Raw genomic sequence first — 15,981 nt, 5'->3', positions numbered from 1 at the left:
ACCATTTACCTTACATTGGTGGTTGTTTATCAGGTGCGTAAAATTAAAAACACTTTTTTTTACATTAGCTCCACACAGGAGGCCCTGAAGAAAATAATTTCCCTCAGGGCCTATGTTATATTTGGGGATGCTGTGTAAAGGGTTTTTTTAAGGAAAGGAAGGAGAGGTAGATCTCGGAAGGAAAAATATAATAGGGGTGGGAAGGAATCTGGGGGTCAGTGGGTCGAGGAGTGAAGGATGTTTGAATTCACCCTTCCCACTGTGGAGCACGGCGATGGATCGAGAGAGTCGTCCTGGAATCTCTTGACAGACGCATCCTGAGCCTGGGCACCCCTGCTAAGTCACCAAACGTAGCGTTCACTTGGACTGACCTATGGCAGAGGTGTTGGTTATCCAATAAATGGTTTCCAGGGTGGCGGTTCCCATAACCGCCTGCCAAATCGAAAAGTTTAATAGTAAAGCCCATAATCTATATATGAGCATAGAATATGTCATTAACTCCCAAAAAATTGTATGTGCGTAATAATCTGTGTAGTTAAGTTCTTACAATAATAAAAAATTTGGTATAATTTTTAATTACTTTAATTAATTCATAAGCGTATTTACAAAAGATGTCCAATCCAACAAGATCCACATTCTTCCTATCCAGAACAATATTGGTAACCCAAAATAATAAACAGGAGTATAAAAGTGCTTCTTATAAATAATTTGTTTATAAAATACATTCAGTAGTTTTGTGGAAAATAAGCTTATAGAGCGCTATAAAACATATTTCCAAAATAAAACAGTTTTAGTTGCATTGCTATTCAACATGAATTTCACAGTTCTCTTTGTAAAATCAACTTCAAAAATACGTCGACCACAGTCATTTTACCAAAGTAATATTTTAGTTAGAATTAAATACAAATCAATAATTATTTGCACTCGGCAAATGGCAAGCTTCACAAAAATATTATTGTAATTTTATTCCATTGATTTAGAATGGGTAGATTGGCTACCTTGGAACACTAAATGAAAAGTCTCTGACAAAAAAATTTGAACTCGAACGAGAAGTTTACGATCACTAGCAAAGTGGCTTGGTTGAACTGATGTGTCCGAAATGTCAGAAGTATCCGCGACTCTCTTTGCAGCGCATTACCGTGATTGGAGGAGCCTGGTTGACAAAAAAAATGACCTACTGGCACAGCCGGTATAATTACCATGCCACATTTAACATACCCGATAGCCTATCAAGAGATTCTATCTCAATGGATTATTATAACAAACTTATAGATAGTTATAGTTAACAATATACAAACATGGAACTAAGGATACATAATGGAAGGAGCATGAAATGTGTGAAGGTTTTGACAGCAGAATTGGCTTTTTGACTTGACTGCGAACTGTTACTGTTGGAGTGGTCATGATGAGAATGGTCGTGGCCGGAATGGTCATGGTCGTGCATAGAATGATCATGATCGTGCATAGAATGATCATGATCGTGCGTGGAATGATCATGATCGTGTCCGGGTTCTGGCTCAGGTTTTGGTTCATCGGTGTGATCAGACATATGATGAACTTCTCTCTTAACCTTCTTAATTTCTTCCTCTTCTTCATCATCTTCTTTAACCTCATCGTAGATCTCTTCGTGGATTTCAGATGCGTCGTATTCAGCATCACTATTAACATTTTTCGTTTCTTCATGACCGTCAAATGAATTCACCAGAGTTAAATGCGTCGCTTTTGAGGCAGTATTGCTATTACCGCCTTTGAAATTCTGATTAATACTTCCTGGGAAGTTGTGACTGTTGCTTACTGATTGTAATTTTGTTACCTGTACCGTAGAGCCGATTTGTCCTTGTATCAAACTTGGGATTTCTCCTTTAAAAGGACCGAATTGCGGAGTCTTCGTCAAGAGTTCTGAATTGCTTGATAATTTGCTCGAGTATTTTCCCGCTGCGGTTTTCTGTGGACTTGTCAAAGACATGTCAGAAACAGTGTGACCATCGTATGAAACAACAGTACCAGCTGGGAGTTCGATATCATCAGGTTGCTCGGCCATAACGGGTCTAGCTTTGTTAATGGGTGGAAGATAATACGCATCGACACGATCTGCAGCCATTGTCATATCATCTAATGTCTTCTTGCTATCTGAATTAGATTTAGATTCGGGGAAAACATACACGGGCCTCGGACCAATCTCAACATACTCTAATCTCTTATTGCTATCATTATTATTGGTACCATTCTGCAGCCTTTGGATGTGACGATCTGGTGGAGATGGGATAAACATTGGCTCGAATGATTGCGTCAATTGTTTTTCATAGAAATCATTATTGATCAGCTGGTTATTAGGTTCTTCTTCTTCTTCCGATTCAGAGCTTTCTGAATCATTTCTTCTATTAGAATCTGTATCGTCATCATAGTCGGTAATTCTATCTTGTCCGGACAGCAATGGCTCTCGGATGATCGGTTTAAAACCTCCTTCGATGACAACTGAATCGGGTTTGAAACCGGTGTTAACAGCTGGAGTCAAAGTTATCTGATTTTCAGGTGGATTGGCTGAAGAATTCATGAGTTCAGATGGAGTGATATTTGCCGGACTTCTAGATGATTCTTCTATTCCTGATACGGCATGAACAATATCAATTTTACTGCTGGAAGTGTGTGTCTTTGGAGTAGTGCTGGCTGATCGGAAGTTGGTATACGCAATGTGGTGTTTGGTAGGCATCATTTGCTGGTCTAAAGGAATGGGGTTATCCATGGGTTTACCCATGATGATCTGTCCAGGCTTGTTCACGTAAGTAATGGGGAGATTCAACTGATCGGAGTTATCTTGTGCTGGTGGCAGAGACATCTGGGACTTTACAACTTGCTGGCCAATGATGGTGGGCTGTCCCAAAGTAAGTGTTTGAGCATTCAGAGAGGGTTTTCCCAAAATGATGGATTGTCCATTGGGAGACTTGTTTCCACTTCCATTACCATGTCCGTTGTTATATTTCTGTCCGATTCCATTGTTGTTACTGAAATGCATGCCATTGTTGTTGTTATTCATGCCATTGTTGTTGTTAATCATACCATTGTTGTTGTTATTCATACCATTGATATTGCCATTTTTCATGGCAATGTTATTATTATTGCTCATTCCTGGTTTCATTCCTTGTGGCATCACAATTGGAAGTCTTCCAAAACCGTTGATGGGAGGTCTGTTAAAAGGAGGATTTTTATACATCTTGTGTGGAGACATGAAATTGGGTTGTCCCATCATGAAAGGAGGCGGCATTCTGTTTGGCATGTTCATCATCGGCTTCTGCATTCCTGGTCTTCTCAATCTCATTTCCTGAGGAGATGGTCTTCTAAAATACATATTATTATTCCCCATCATTGGTGGTTTTCCATGAGGCCTCATGAATGTCTGCAATGTCATGGGTTTCTGATTGCTTTGCAGAGCCAAATGAGTTGGGGCGTTCTTAACATCCATCTGAAACTCTTCATTGTTGATATTCTTGTTTGGAATCCTTTGCTGATTTCCTTGATCTTTATTATTATTGTTTCCATTATTAGAGGCTGGAGTACTATGATGATAAACAGGATGCCTTTCAAATGCCTCATCCCTCTGGTTATTATTTTGCTGATTAGATTCAAAATCAATCACTTGTTTGAACTGGTTTTGCGAGATAGGGATATTGATATCAGGTCTATTGATATTATTATTATTACTGAGTTCAGGTCTAGGATTCTGTTCGGGAGAAACCATTTTCAAATCTCCAGAGAAAGAATTGCCCGATTCGCCGATGATGATGTTATCTTTAGGTTTGCCAGCGATTTCTCTGATCGTGACTCTGTTACCGGCGGAATTGATAAGATTTGGGTTATCTGAGTTTTGTTTCGATGAATCTTTTTGCTGTTCGGCGAAGCTGTTGTCTGGCTTGACTCTCGTGGCAACTCTGATGGAAGGTCGAGAGACTAGATCATCGCTGATATCATCATCAGTGGAGATGCGATCGGGAGAGGTAAAGGTCTCCTTGACCTCGCTGGCTTCGGCGGAAGACTCACAGGAATCGAGGACATTGATTTTCCAGCCCAAATAGCGGTGAGTAAAGCACTGAAAGGAAATTGAACAAAGATTATACAGGTTCTTTTTAACAAAAACTAATTGGAAAATGTGCCAAATTTGGGAAAAATAAGCCAACAACTAGCCACAATGTCATTTCTCCAGAGGGATAGAGAGAGAAGATGAAACGCCCTCCAACTCTGGCACGCATTCCTGGCTTCGTCAACATTCATCTTATAAGACTCTTCACCGTTGATTAGCAGAATCAGAATTCACCCATGGGCAGGGTTACAGGGTTTCACCGCTATCTAAATAAGTTAAATGACAAATTCGACATATTCTTTGAAACCTTCAGTGAGTTTACAAGATTTTTGGCACTCCATACTAAATGTATCACTGTACTTCTACAACCAATTAGATAATGTTATATTATACACATGAATAAAATAAATATTTGGATGGTGGATTTAAAATTATGAAAATTTTTTTTAAAGAAAAACCAACATTCCCGGGTTTTGAATAACCTAACAATATTTGAAAATCTCCTACTACCACCACAGTAAGTGGAAAATTTTGCTTGTGTCGTGATGCCTGCCGTGAGCATAAGGCCTGGGTGAGAACCAGACGCGATGCCAACTCAGCCACAGACAGGCCAGTCAGGCAGCTAATAGTTTTATGCTGTATATAAGTAGCTATTTTGGGGACCTTTAGCAGTTTTTGGTCACACTGTAAAAGTAAGGAAGGCCACGTTCAGCATCCAAAAAATATCTTTATAATTCCATACCTGATAGTATACAGTATCGGGCGTATGTTTCCCGGGAGTCCATGTGACCACTCCTGGCTCTCCCTGGTCACACTGCAGCGTGAGGGAGCGTTGGTAGGCCCCGAAGGAGCCGTACTCGTCAGCCCCGGGTCCGTCTATGTCCGGCGTCCAGTTGCAGAGTCGGCCTACGCCCGTGGGAATCACATCGCCACGACGGTTCTCTTGCACTCCCGCAAAGATCTTAATGTTCTGGAAGAGTGAGGTTATGTTGTTATTAATTTGTTTGATTTTGGGCCTTTGTTCCTGTTGCATTTTAAGCTCGGTTTGAGAGATATTTACGATCATCCAGTTGCTATCGTGTAGGTTTCAACATTCCTAACATTCCTGAGTACACTGAAATATCGGCCCTTAATATTTTAGCTTAAGTCTTGGATTTATCAATCAAAGGTATCTTTCTCTGTCCAGAGGTGGCTGCCAAATTCAACAGTGAGGCGTACAAGCGTTTTGTACAGGCTAGTAGCTTAGTAGTTGTGTACTATTAAGGTATCTACAGGCCCGGTACAGGACGTTCAGTTTCTGAGAGGCTAACATAACTCTGGCTTTTATGCCCCATGCTTGAGCTGGTCACTTAAGGTTACATTAAACATGTTAATGGATAGCCTGTTGGTAAGATTGCCTCCAATGAAGGAGACTAGATTATCATTTTCAATCCCTTTCAGTCGTAATCAGACACACTTGTATCTTTCAAATATTAAATTCTATAAGATTTTACTTACCATTCTTGCCAGCACAAAATTTTCATTGCAAAGTGCCCTCGAAGTGATTTTTCACAAAAACAGCATTATAAAAATGTTCAAATATATAATTATTGTAAAAGTAGGTAGACACTTACTGCCCTTTCCTCGTCTGTTTTATGTTCGTAGCCTCCTTGCGGGTCGTCAGTGATGTAAAAGGGGTGGTAGCGCGCCGGCACGTTGGGATCTATCCCGCCCTCCACCACAAAGGTGTAGGTCTTGCCTCTGACCACGTTGATCTCAGGAATCAGCAAACCATTTATGTACCAAGAGATTCCCCAGCCAACATGACCTAGAAAGTTATAGACATATCATATCTATGTAAATAAAAATGTAAATGTTCGTTTGTTTAAAATCGTAAATCTCTGAAAGTTTTTCACCGATTGCTTTGAAATTATGACACAATTTTGAATTCGAATATCCATGTGTTCTTATGTGCCTATATCATATAGATGTCACCCGTGACAGGTTAAAACATGCTTTTTTTTTAAAAAGACAGCACCATCTGTCTGATATAAAAGCAACACATGCTACTGTTTCTCTATCTGCACACACAGACAGAGCCACAGCAATCAGTAGCGGGGTACAGCCAGTTGTTAAATAAATACATAATAAAGAGATATAAATAAATTGCTTGCTTTTTTATTGTAACAAATAATAATGGTTCAATTTATCCATTTACAGTACAAGATTTTCACATTTTAACATTCTTAACATTTGGGAAGGTCAGTATACAAAAAGTTTTAAAATTATTTAAAGATTAATTAAATATATCCCAATAACATTATATATAGCAGCCATTGTTTTAAAAATTCGATTCAAAAGCACCATTCCTCTTGCCATACTTCTCTGCGCTAGAACATTGTGGTATCTTAAACAGTAGCGTCTACTATGACTGAAGTTTTAAGGCACGTACAAGTCATAGCATTCGAAAGAGGAATGGGCTAACAATAGTCATGTATTATATTAAAACTAAGTATTGCAAGACTTTCATAACACCTGGTTTCTAGGCTTAATCTACTTGTTGCCTCAAGTAAGTCCATATGGTGCATGAACCTGGGATAAGTTTCATGCGTCCACATATATATACCTGAGTATTTTTTTCTAGATTTGTTCCAGCGTATTAGTTTGGTGCGGAGTCCATACACCACTAACAACTAGCATACTCCAGTTTACTTCTTATAATGCCATAAAATATGTCTATCATTGCATCTGGGTCATGCTGTAAAAATAGCGGCACATTTATTTATATAGTTAGGCTAGGTTAAATTACCGGTAATGGCGGAATATCCCTGCTTGCCTCCGGTGGGTCCCATCTGTGCGTAGAACACTCCATCTTCAGGTTCATAGCAGTTGATTGGAGGGATCTCCCAGGCATTGTTCTTGGGGGCTGGCCTGGGAGTTGGCACTGGGCGAGGTTTCCTTGTGGCTTGCTCCTGAAATACAACAAACATAAATATTAAAACAAACCAATTAGCCATCAACGTCATTTCATCACAGGCCGGCAATTTATGGATAATCCTCATTTATAAATTGACATTGTACCATGAACACCCTTATGTTATTAATCCTACTCTTTAAATGAGTCGCACTTGATTGTGCAACGATGAAATACTCCATATTAAATTAGATTTTAGCATAAATAGGCACAAAACTGTAAAATGAAGTACACAATGAATAACAGTTTTTGAAGAAATTAATCTTCCATCCAGTTGGTTATTGTAAGTTTGATAACAAAACACACATTACACTATTTGCCATTGCGCAAATTAAATAAACTAAAAAGCAATCTAATTAGCCTAATTATGGTATTAGATTAGTTATTTACCAATAATAATTACAGAAAAACGATATCTACGACGCTTTGACGTCTGATGCCATATTGACAGCAATTCGAATTTGACATTAGAAATCAGAACAACAACAGATCAATAGTTAGTGCGAAATACCAACATGAGGAATAAAAATGTTTAAATGCTTTTTAAGCGGGGTAGCTTGCTTTTTAATAAAATGGCTCCTACAGTGAGATAAAAATAAGCCTTTTTTTCAACTTTTCGTCAGCCTTGTAGTGGCCATCATCAAGGCAGATATGTAGAATGTAATAGCTTCTTGAGATCCTGGAGACACTATAATACAGTTGCCCTCCATTTTTATTTTATTCCTGACTTAATAATTATCAACGTTTTTACGCTGCTCTCAGTTAATTTCGGAAAACAGTGCTTCTAGTAAATCCGTTATTTGAAAGCCTCAAAAGCCGGATACCACAATGTTTTGAATACTAACCTGTCGTCCCTAATAGTATTAATCGAACATCTATTTTTGTGTAAATATTTACTACGCTTCTGTTATGTCAATAAGTTTTTTTTTTACCTTATATCTTGTAGTTTCGCTGATATCGCTGTCATATTGATCGACTTGGAATTTGCTGCCTCCTCTATCGTTGGACGACGTCTCCACCAGATACTGGCCATTGTTGACAGGTTTGCTGGCACTGCTGGCTGGCTGGCGGCCACTGCTTTTCCTGATCGTCTCCGTCATCTCCCCGACTTCGTCCATCTCTGGCATGGGGCAGTTCCACGCTGGGGGGCGACCGAAGTCCAAAAACTTATCAGCCTGGAAAAATATAATATACATTTCGTTATTAAAAAGTAGACTTTTCCTTATTTCGAGGGTTTATTTTGTCGTTCTCCATAATATGTATTTTTAAATAGTAAACGGTATCAACTGGGGATCGAACGCAGGACTTCCGTTTTATAAAATAAAATGAAATAAAGTAACATAGTAAAAATAAAATAATTAAGGGGTTTATAAAAACTAAGCGATATGTATATAATTGATGGTCGGTTCTGTATAATATGTGTACTATGTAGGTATATTTTTTACTCTTTTAAGGTAAATTTATTTTGTAGTATAGCCTTTTTTGTTCTAATCCATATCTTAATTTTGTTTGTGGTTTTGTTTCCCTCATTTTTTGTGTCGAGTGTCAGATTGTTCAATGCTTTTATTGCCTGGTATTTGTGGTATCATGGTGGTATCTTTGTCCAAAGCTTGGTTTATCGATGGAAATTTTATGTTTTGTATGTACGCTCATCTAACTGGTCTATTATTATTCGTTTGTGTTTGTTGAAATTTAGTTTTTTTGGTCAAACTTGTAGTTAAGTAGTGTCTTTATGTATATTTGGCTTATGTATAATACTCTCAATCATTCTATATTGTTATATTGTTGTAATTTCCATATGACCGATAGCTGAGTTTGTTGTTCCTCCCTAAGCAATGATACCGTATTCTTTAATGGATTGGCAAACTCCATAATATATTGTTTTAGTTTAAATATGTTTATTATGTTCAGGAAAATGTGTCTTGTTTTGAGGAGTTTATTTGTGATGTGTTTGATATAATATGTCCATCTGAGGTTACGTTTTATTATGATTCCTAGATATTTTATTTTGTCACTTTTTTCTTAAGTAGGACAAACAAAAACAGAACCCGAAAATCAACATTGAAATTTGATGAATTGTTCAAATTCTACGAAACAACCCGTCCTTAGTATATTACTTATAATATATCGGAATATACTCGTATAATGACGAAATGCGACAATATTAGGATTCTTATGAAATAATGTTCCGACATCGTAATAAAACTATCAATTAATTCGATCAGGTCCTGCAATTCCGTTTTTAACCAAATTACGAATGCTTTTAAGAGATTCTTAATAAATTACCAATACTCATTTTTCTCCGTGTATCCAAGAGAAAATCGGTAGGATATGGCCACGAATAGTAGCCATACGTTATACTCCCTCAAATAGAGAAAACTGTTAAATTTCTTCTGAACTCTCTCCAACATGAGGGAATACTTTAGCTGGTGTGTACCTCACTAGACCAGGAGCACAGAACATAACAAGGATACATGTAAATAATAATAGTTGAATGTTACCTTGGTGAAGTGTGTGTGGTATGACACCTCCTGCCTGGAGTTCAGAGGCCCCACGGCCCACACGATGGGCTGCGGCTTGTCGTGGAAGACCGGCTTGTCGAGCTCGTCCGCTGCCTTCAGCGGCCGCTGGTATGTCACGATGGAGTAGCCGTTCACCATGGCCGCGTTCAGCAGACGGACTGAGTTGCTCTTTTCCTGTGAGACAAAATACATCATTATGAAGGTGGGCAAGCAGCAAAACAATGTTATTTTACGGTTCCGTGACAAAACAGAACACTGGAGAAAAGTTAAAAAAATAACTTACCATCTCTAACCTAACCTAACCTTTTATTTTTCATGTTCTGTTTCGTTCCCGTTCTGTTTTTATTAGATTACATCTTTTACATATTTCAATATGCAGGGTCTGTGTGTTTACGAGATGCCTTATCAACTAGCCTAGTCAACCCTTAGGACAGCAGCGTCATCAGCTATCGGAAGGAACCAAAACGCACACCAGATACTAAGTCCGGTAAGCCTGCTTTCGAAGTTTCAGGACCTAAAGCCTGGAATGGACTGCCACATGATTTAAGAATGATCACAAACTCGACAAAATTCAGAGATAAAACTTAAAACTCACATTTTTAAACAGACGTAAATAACTAAATTTGTAAAAATTAAAACAACTAAGAATTTTAAGGTTGTTTCATAAAAATCCTAAAGAGTCCTAAATTCTACAGTCTTTTAAAATAAATATCAACTCTACTTTTGCCTCTATATTCTAATAAATGTAATATCATTAGTAATACAGAGTAAAATAGCAATTGTAAAATCAACGTCCATTGTTTTTACTATAGTGCCCTCTACGTGTCGTAAACTTATGAATAAAAGTGTGTTTATCTGAAGTGCCCTGCCAGGTGAGGACGTTTTTATGTATCTGTTTATAAATAATAACATTAGGTAGAGCCTAGGAACTCATAATAAATTGTACAGCGTCCTCGAGGTGATTTTTCACAAAAACGGAGCTATACAAAATTTCCAATTATTATTGTTACAAGAGTAATAAAGATAAAGAGGTAAGAAAGTTGGATGCATATAACTTATTAACACAAGAACGAGATCCGTTCAAAAATCGAAACGTTTGCTGAAAATTTCCATAGCTATTTCTATATCTGAATGTCTTGGCACTTTCCAACCTTCCACTTTTCCATATCCTTCTCCTCCACCAAACCCTTCAATCTAACAATATCCCCAAATGGGCATACCATCGACAGTTGGGGTTGGGTCTCTTACACGGTATCACATTAAAAAATAATTTAATCTGCCAAAATTCTTTGCGTGACGTGCAGGAACAACGTATGTTTGTTTGTTTGTTTTATTTTCTCCTACATTATACTTAGTGATGTAACTCTTTTTTTCTAAAATATCAAATTAATCAATAAAAATAGTGCAAATTGATGGCTTGGACAAAAAACTTTCGAAATGAATAAGCTATTTTATCAGAAATCGATGAAATGAAAGCGAACTAAACTAAATAGTTTATTTCTGACCGCCGACGATCGATATCTGCAGATCGATTATTTCATAATGGGGTGGAGCCTTCGCCATTTAAGTATGTAATTACTTTTCAAATGCAATCTCCTTCCCACGTTCTGCAAAATGAAATCAATTACATTAATCCAAATCGACCGAAACTGGGTTACGTCAACTTGAATTCAATGGATCTTTTTGGATTAGTTTTAATGATTGAAAATAAACGCCTTTTTCGTAACTCATTTTATGAGCATGCGAACATAAGTCAAAGTTGAAATATGTTTCGTAATAATGATTGGTTTTGCACAACTCAGTATACTGTACTTTAGATGTTAACTTCATCAACTACATACAATATAAAATGTTATCATTTTTGTAAGTCACGTTGAGTCTCAAAATGTGTTTTTGTTGGAATCTGTGGGACCTAATCCAACATTTTACTTCAACATACTTTGTCCTTCTGGTCCTGGTATATCCGCAACTTATTTCTCTATCAACTTACGTGTAGTAATTTTAATATTCTCCTAACTACCATTTCTTTATTCTTCGATCACCATGCAAAATTTCGGATCGTAATTCGACCATACGTGGTTATTCAACGCGATCACTGTTTTTACTTTCCACACCTCAAACCAAACCCTCAGCCCCATACTTCATGGTAGATATCAGAACCCCACAATGCACCGCTAGTCTTGCTTCGTTTAATTTGTTTGTTATTAGCGATAGGTTTTTCATTAATTGCTTTTTCTGAGTGCTTCATGGCATTGCGTTAATCAATCTTCTCTTCTATTAACCTTTACTTTCCTTCCAATCCTTTGTATTTTTACAATAGATAATATGTGAATTATACTGTGACAAGTACAAGGAGCCATTGCGGCATCACATTCACAAAATAGAATAATAAATAAATCTAAAACATACTAAATGGCGGGAAAGAATAATAATGACAACTTCTAGACTTTGGAATTTTTTTCTACTGTCCAAATTTCATTGTCACCTTTTTAAGCAGCCTACAGCCCAACTACTCTTGCTCATTACAGCACTCCTCAAAGCCTACCTTGTAAAGTAAACATAAATTTGATGGAATAGACTGCCCTGAACTCCCATCTTACACTAACCTTAAAATACAACCAAACATACCCGTCACACCAAACATTTTCCACATTGAACAACAAAACAAACGCTGCAGCAAACTTACAAAATTTCGAGTGTTCTCCAAACATTCAAAAATCTTTACCCCAACTAGACTTTCGACAATTTTTTGACTCCCTACCGTCATTTAAGAAAAAACATTACAGGTAACTTAATCAATGCGCACTCAAAACTCACAACTACTTAACACAATGCATACATTTAGGTAGGTACACATACACATGCACACCAGTGACATCACATATTCTTTTAAATACATCTGTTTCAATTTAGATTTTCTTTTTTAGAATTAATGAATTAAAAAATTAATTAATGAAATGGAATCTTTGAAGTGGAAATTAACCTACTTCCCGATATCCGATCGAGCTGAAACTTAGCAGATGGACTCGTTGTCGATGACTGTGCATTCTATTAACTACTTTAGGTGGCACTCATGCACGCACAAGCAGTTTCTGAAATTGGGTGACATTATATTTAAAAATGTACAGCAATTACTATACGAAATAAATGTCGATGCTATCCAATTAGAATTTCTCTTAGATGTTAGCAGCCGACTCCAGTCTCCGGGGAGGGAGGTTTAATCCTCAGTCAAACCAAAAAAAAAATATTTGAAATTGGCTACTAGTCAGCCCGAGAGATGGTGTAACTAGGTAGATTTTTTAAAATAGATACAATCACTCCAGATACTTCATATAGTTATGTCATTGGTACCGAGCCTGTTATTACTGTTTGTTTCGAAATTAATAATGGAACAATTAAATTAAAAGGTAAGGTAGATTGATTGGTTCCTCACCGCGAGTCGGTCATCAGGGCAACTGCCTCTCTGTCCAGCGCACTGACTCTTCGCATCCAGGAAGTAATCTGCAGCGTACCCCTTGAGGGTGGCTCTGTCCACCCAGGCCACCGCAACATCAGCTCCCACCATGCGGCTGTGATCCTCTTCACCGGAGATGCCGAAAGACATGTATTCACCGTCCTCTGGAATTACATCACATTTCATTATGCCTAACTGGACAGTATTTGCACAAAACAGTCCAAAATACCGATTTTTATTATTATTATTATAACGGTTCGTTCTCACATGGTAAATGCCATGCATTTGTATTGGACACGTGTTTCCAGATGTAAACTAGTGCCAGATGGATCAATGACTCCAGTTCTTTGCTCCATCATCTGGCACCTTTATTGAGATGGCGGTACCATGAGCTCCAAAACAGTTAACACATTTAAATGAAATCTTATATCCTAATCAAAACTCGTCATTGGCATTCATGCGTCTGTTACGTTTGACGGTTTCAGCACTGAGTCAGGAATTATTTTTCAGATGCCTATTTAGAGGCTCCAGACTTGAGGTGGCGACCAAAATCAACGGATGGGGGCCCCAATTGGTGGAAAAACAAGGCCCCGAATATTTAAATTCACCCCTAATATAGGGTTTTCCAATAAGAGGTGTTATTTTGAATAGCCCGTTATTTAGGTAGATGTTACTTTTAAAGCTATCATTTTTTGACATTTGACAATCAAAAACTACTTCATTAATAAAAATGGAACGAGACACGCTTCAACTACGCATTGAAATTATTAAAATTCACTTGAGTGAATCAAATGCAAATCATCTTGAGTGATAAGGCCCATTTCCACCTCGGTGGCTTCGTCAACAAGCAAAATTGTCGCATCCGGGGCTCGGAAAACTCAAGAGTTATTGTTGAAAAGCCTCTTTATCTTCAACGTGTGACTGTTTGGTGCGGTTTTTGGTCCGGCGGAGTCATTGGACCTTACTTTTTTGAAAATGAGGCTGGAGCAACAGTTACTTTGAATGGATTGCACTATCGAGAGATGATTAATGATTTTTTATGGTCGGATTTGGATGGTATTGATTTGAACAACGTTTAATTTCAACTACGTGCCACACAAACAACAAAACCATTGAATTTTTACGATTGAATATCAAAATATCACCTCTTATTGGAAAACCCTGTAGAACACGGTTTCACAAATTGTCTTAAGAGTGGCAGAGTGAATAGTGACCTCACATATGCAGGCAGAAATTAAAACAAAAAGAAGAAGATAAAAATCATATTAATTAGCAAGCACTTTTAACTATTTTGGAGTGTCTTTTCCAACTTAAGTACTACTTGACTCTAACAATGTGCCAATGATGTCAGTCACTTGTAAAATGTACATTTCAGGCACGTGTACGTACTTCAGTTAAGTTCACTTACCTAATTTAGCGACCAGTTGAATAACAACACTTTCTCCAGCGACGGCCCATCTCACTTCAAAGGCCAGATCATCATACAGCACTTCGCAGTTGAGCTTGGACTGAAAAAAACACAACATTACTTATTATTTTTACACATTGGACTTGCCCAATAATAATTTATTATATAAGGCGGTTACGTTAATACTTCGCAGGTTTTCACTTCCTTTTTTCGGTTAACCCTTTGCACTCTTGTGACCTGCAGAACAGACACTGCACGGACTTTACGTAGACGAGGTTCTGTTTTTGTAGTTTGTACTTGTGGCCATTTTCGAGGCCTGAAATGTGTTCAGTTTTGAATGGCAACTGAGACAGACTTTTTGCACAATCCGAACGCATGATTTTTGCTCTGTATCAGAGGTCCACACGAAGATAAAATGAGTATTGCTGATTTATTAAAATACTGTTAAAAACGAGATTGCAGGCCGATTACTAGTCATATTTTAATACATTTATAATATATCGGAACACGTGTTCATATACCTGCGTTTGTCCTGATATTATACAATGACGAAATGCGAAAATGGTAGAATTTTTATGAACACGTGTTCCGACATAGCAATAACACATTCGTGTTTTACGGACAGTTTATTAGGAAATCTATCAATTAATTCGTTAAAGGATTATGAAAAATTTTACGACAATCAAATGAATTAAATATGTTCAATTTGATTACAAATATTTTTCAACAAAGAAATCTCTATGGGGACCCAGAACAAGATAACAGTAAAATACGTAAGGGGAGCCAGAACAAAACAACAATAAACCCTTTTATACTTTTGCTTACGGAGGAGAAAATAAAATAATTTATTAAAAAGAAACCGTGTGATGAAATATTATAACACGCTGCTCTACGCTCTTCAGCCCTTCTAGTAGGTAATTTTACAACCATTTTATATAAATATGTGAAAAAAATAAAAATTCGCTTTATATACAACTTTCTTTATTTTATTTATTGCAGATACAAAAGTATAAAATATTAAGAGTAACTTACGACTATCATGTTAAAGGTTTATTATAATGCAAATCAAAACTGAATATGTTTACTGGCCGCAAAATACTGTTGCCTTCCCAACCTTCCTACCTTCCGATCGTCCGACCTTCCGACCTTCCAACCTTCCGACCTTCCGATCCTCCGACCTATCGACCTTCCGATCATCCGACCTTCCGACCTTACGATCCTCCGACCTTTCAATCTTCCGATCCTCCAACCTTCCGACCTTCCGACCTTCCGACCTTCCGACCTTCGGACCATCTGATCCTCCGACCTTCCAACCTTCCGATCTTCCGACCTTCCGACCCCGCGACCCGCTGGGAGCTTCCACCATTCTTTTCACATTTACACGAATAATTATTCTTTTCGTACAAACATTATCACAATAAATGGTAACTACATAAACTGGTAAAAATCGCTTATGATTCCTTCGTATCTTTCCATTGCCGTACAAATCCCAAAACGTCCTTAAAAATGTAAAATCAATTTGATGAAATCTCTTAGTTTTGTAATGTATTCTCGTAATGACCGTTCTAC

General features: G+C 37.6%; 1 protein-coding gene across 1 annotated transcript in view; it reads right to left on the bottom strand.

The window, feature by feature from the left end:
• Window positions 1-536: 536 nt before the first annotated feature.
• LOC149411492 (uncharacterized) overlaps window positions 537-15,981 on the bottom strand; it is a 102,068-nt gene continuing 86,623 nt past the window's right edge. Inside the window, exons 7-14 of the mRNA XM_089646940.1 lie at window positions 14,413-14,512; window positions 12,984-13,168; window positions 9,530-9,724; window positions 7,961-8,203; window positions 6,864-7,026; window positions 5,689-5,882; window positions 4,818-5,045; window positions 537-4,084 (exon numbers count right to left, since the gene is read on the bottom strand). Of these exons, the coding sequence (XP_089503066.1) occupies window positions 1,283-4,084; window positions 4,818-5,045; window positions 5,689-5,882; window positions 6,864-7,026; window positions 7,961-8,203; window positions 9,530-9,724; window positions 12,984-13,168; window positions 14,413-14,512 (4,110 nt within the window). The 3' untranslated portion in view covers window positions 537-1,282. The remainder of the gene's footprint in view (window positions 4,085-4,817; window positions 5,046-5,688; window positions 5,883-6,863; window positions 7,027-7,960; window positions 8,204-9,529; window positions 9,725-12,983; window positions 13,169-14,412; window positions 14,513-15,981) is intronic.

Source organism: Hesperophylax consimilis, chromosome 25 (assembly GCF_061612785.1).
Source record: "Hesperophylax consimilis isolate HC1 chromosome 25, BYU_Hcon_1.0, whole genome shotgun sequence".
Classification (NCBI taxonomy): domain Eukaryota; kingdom Metazoa; phylum Arthropoda; class Insecta; order Trichoptera; family Limnephilidae; genus Hesperophylax; species Hesperophylax consimilis.
The sequence above is the reverse complement of the archived record's forward strand: the minus strand, read 5'-3'. Positions and strand labels throughout refer to the sequence as shown.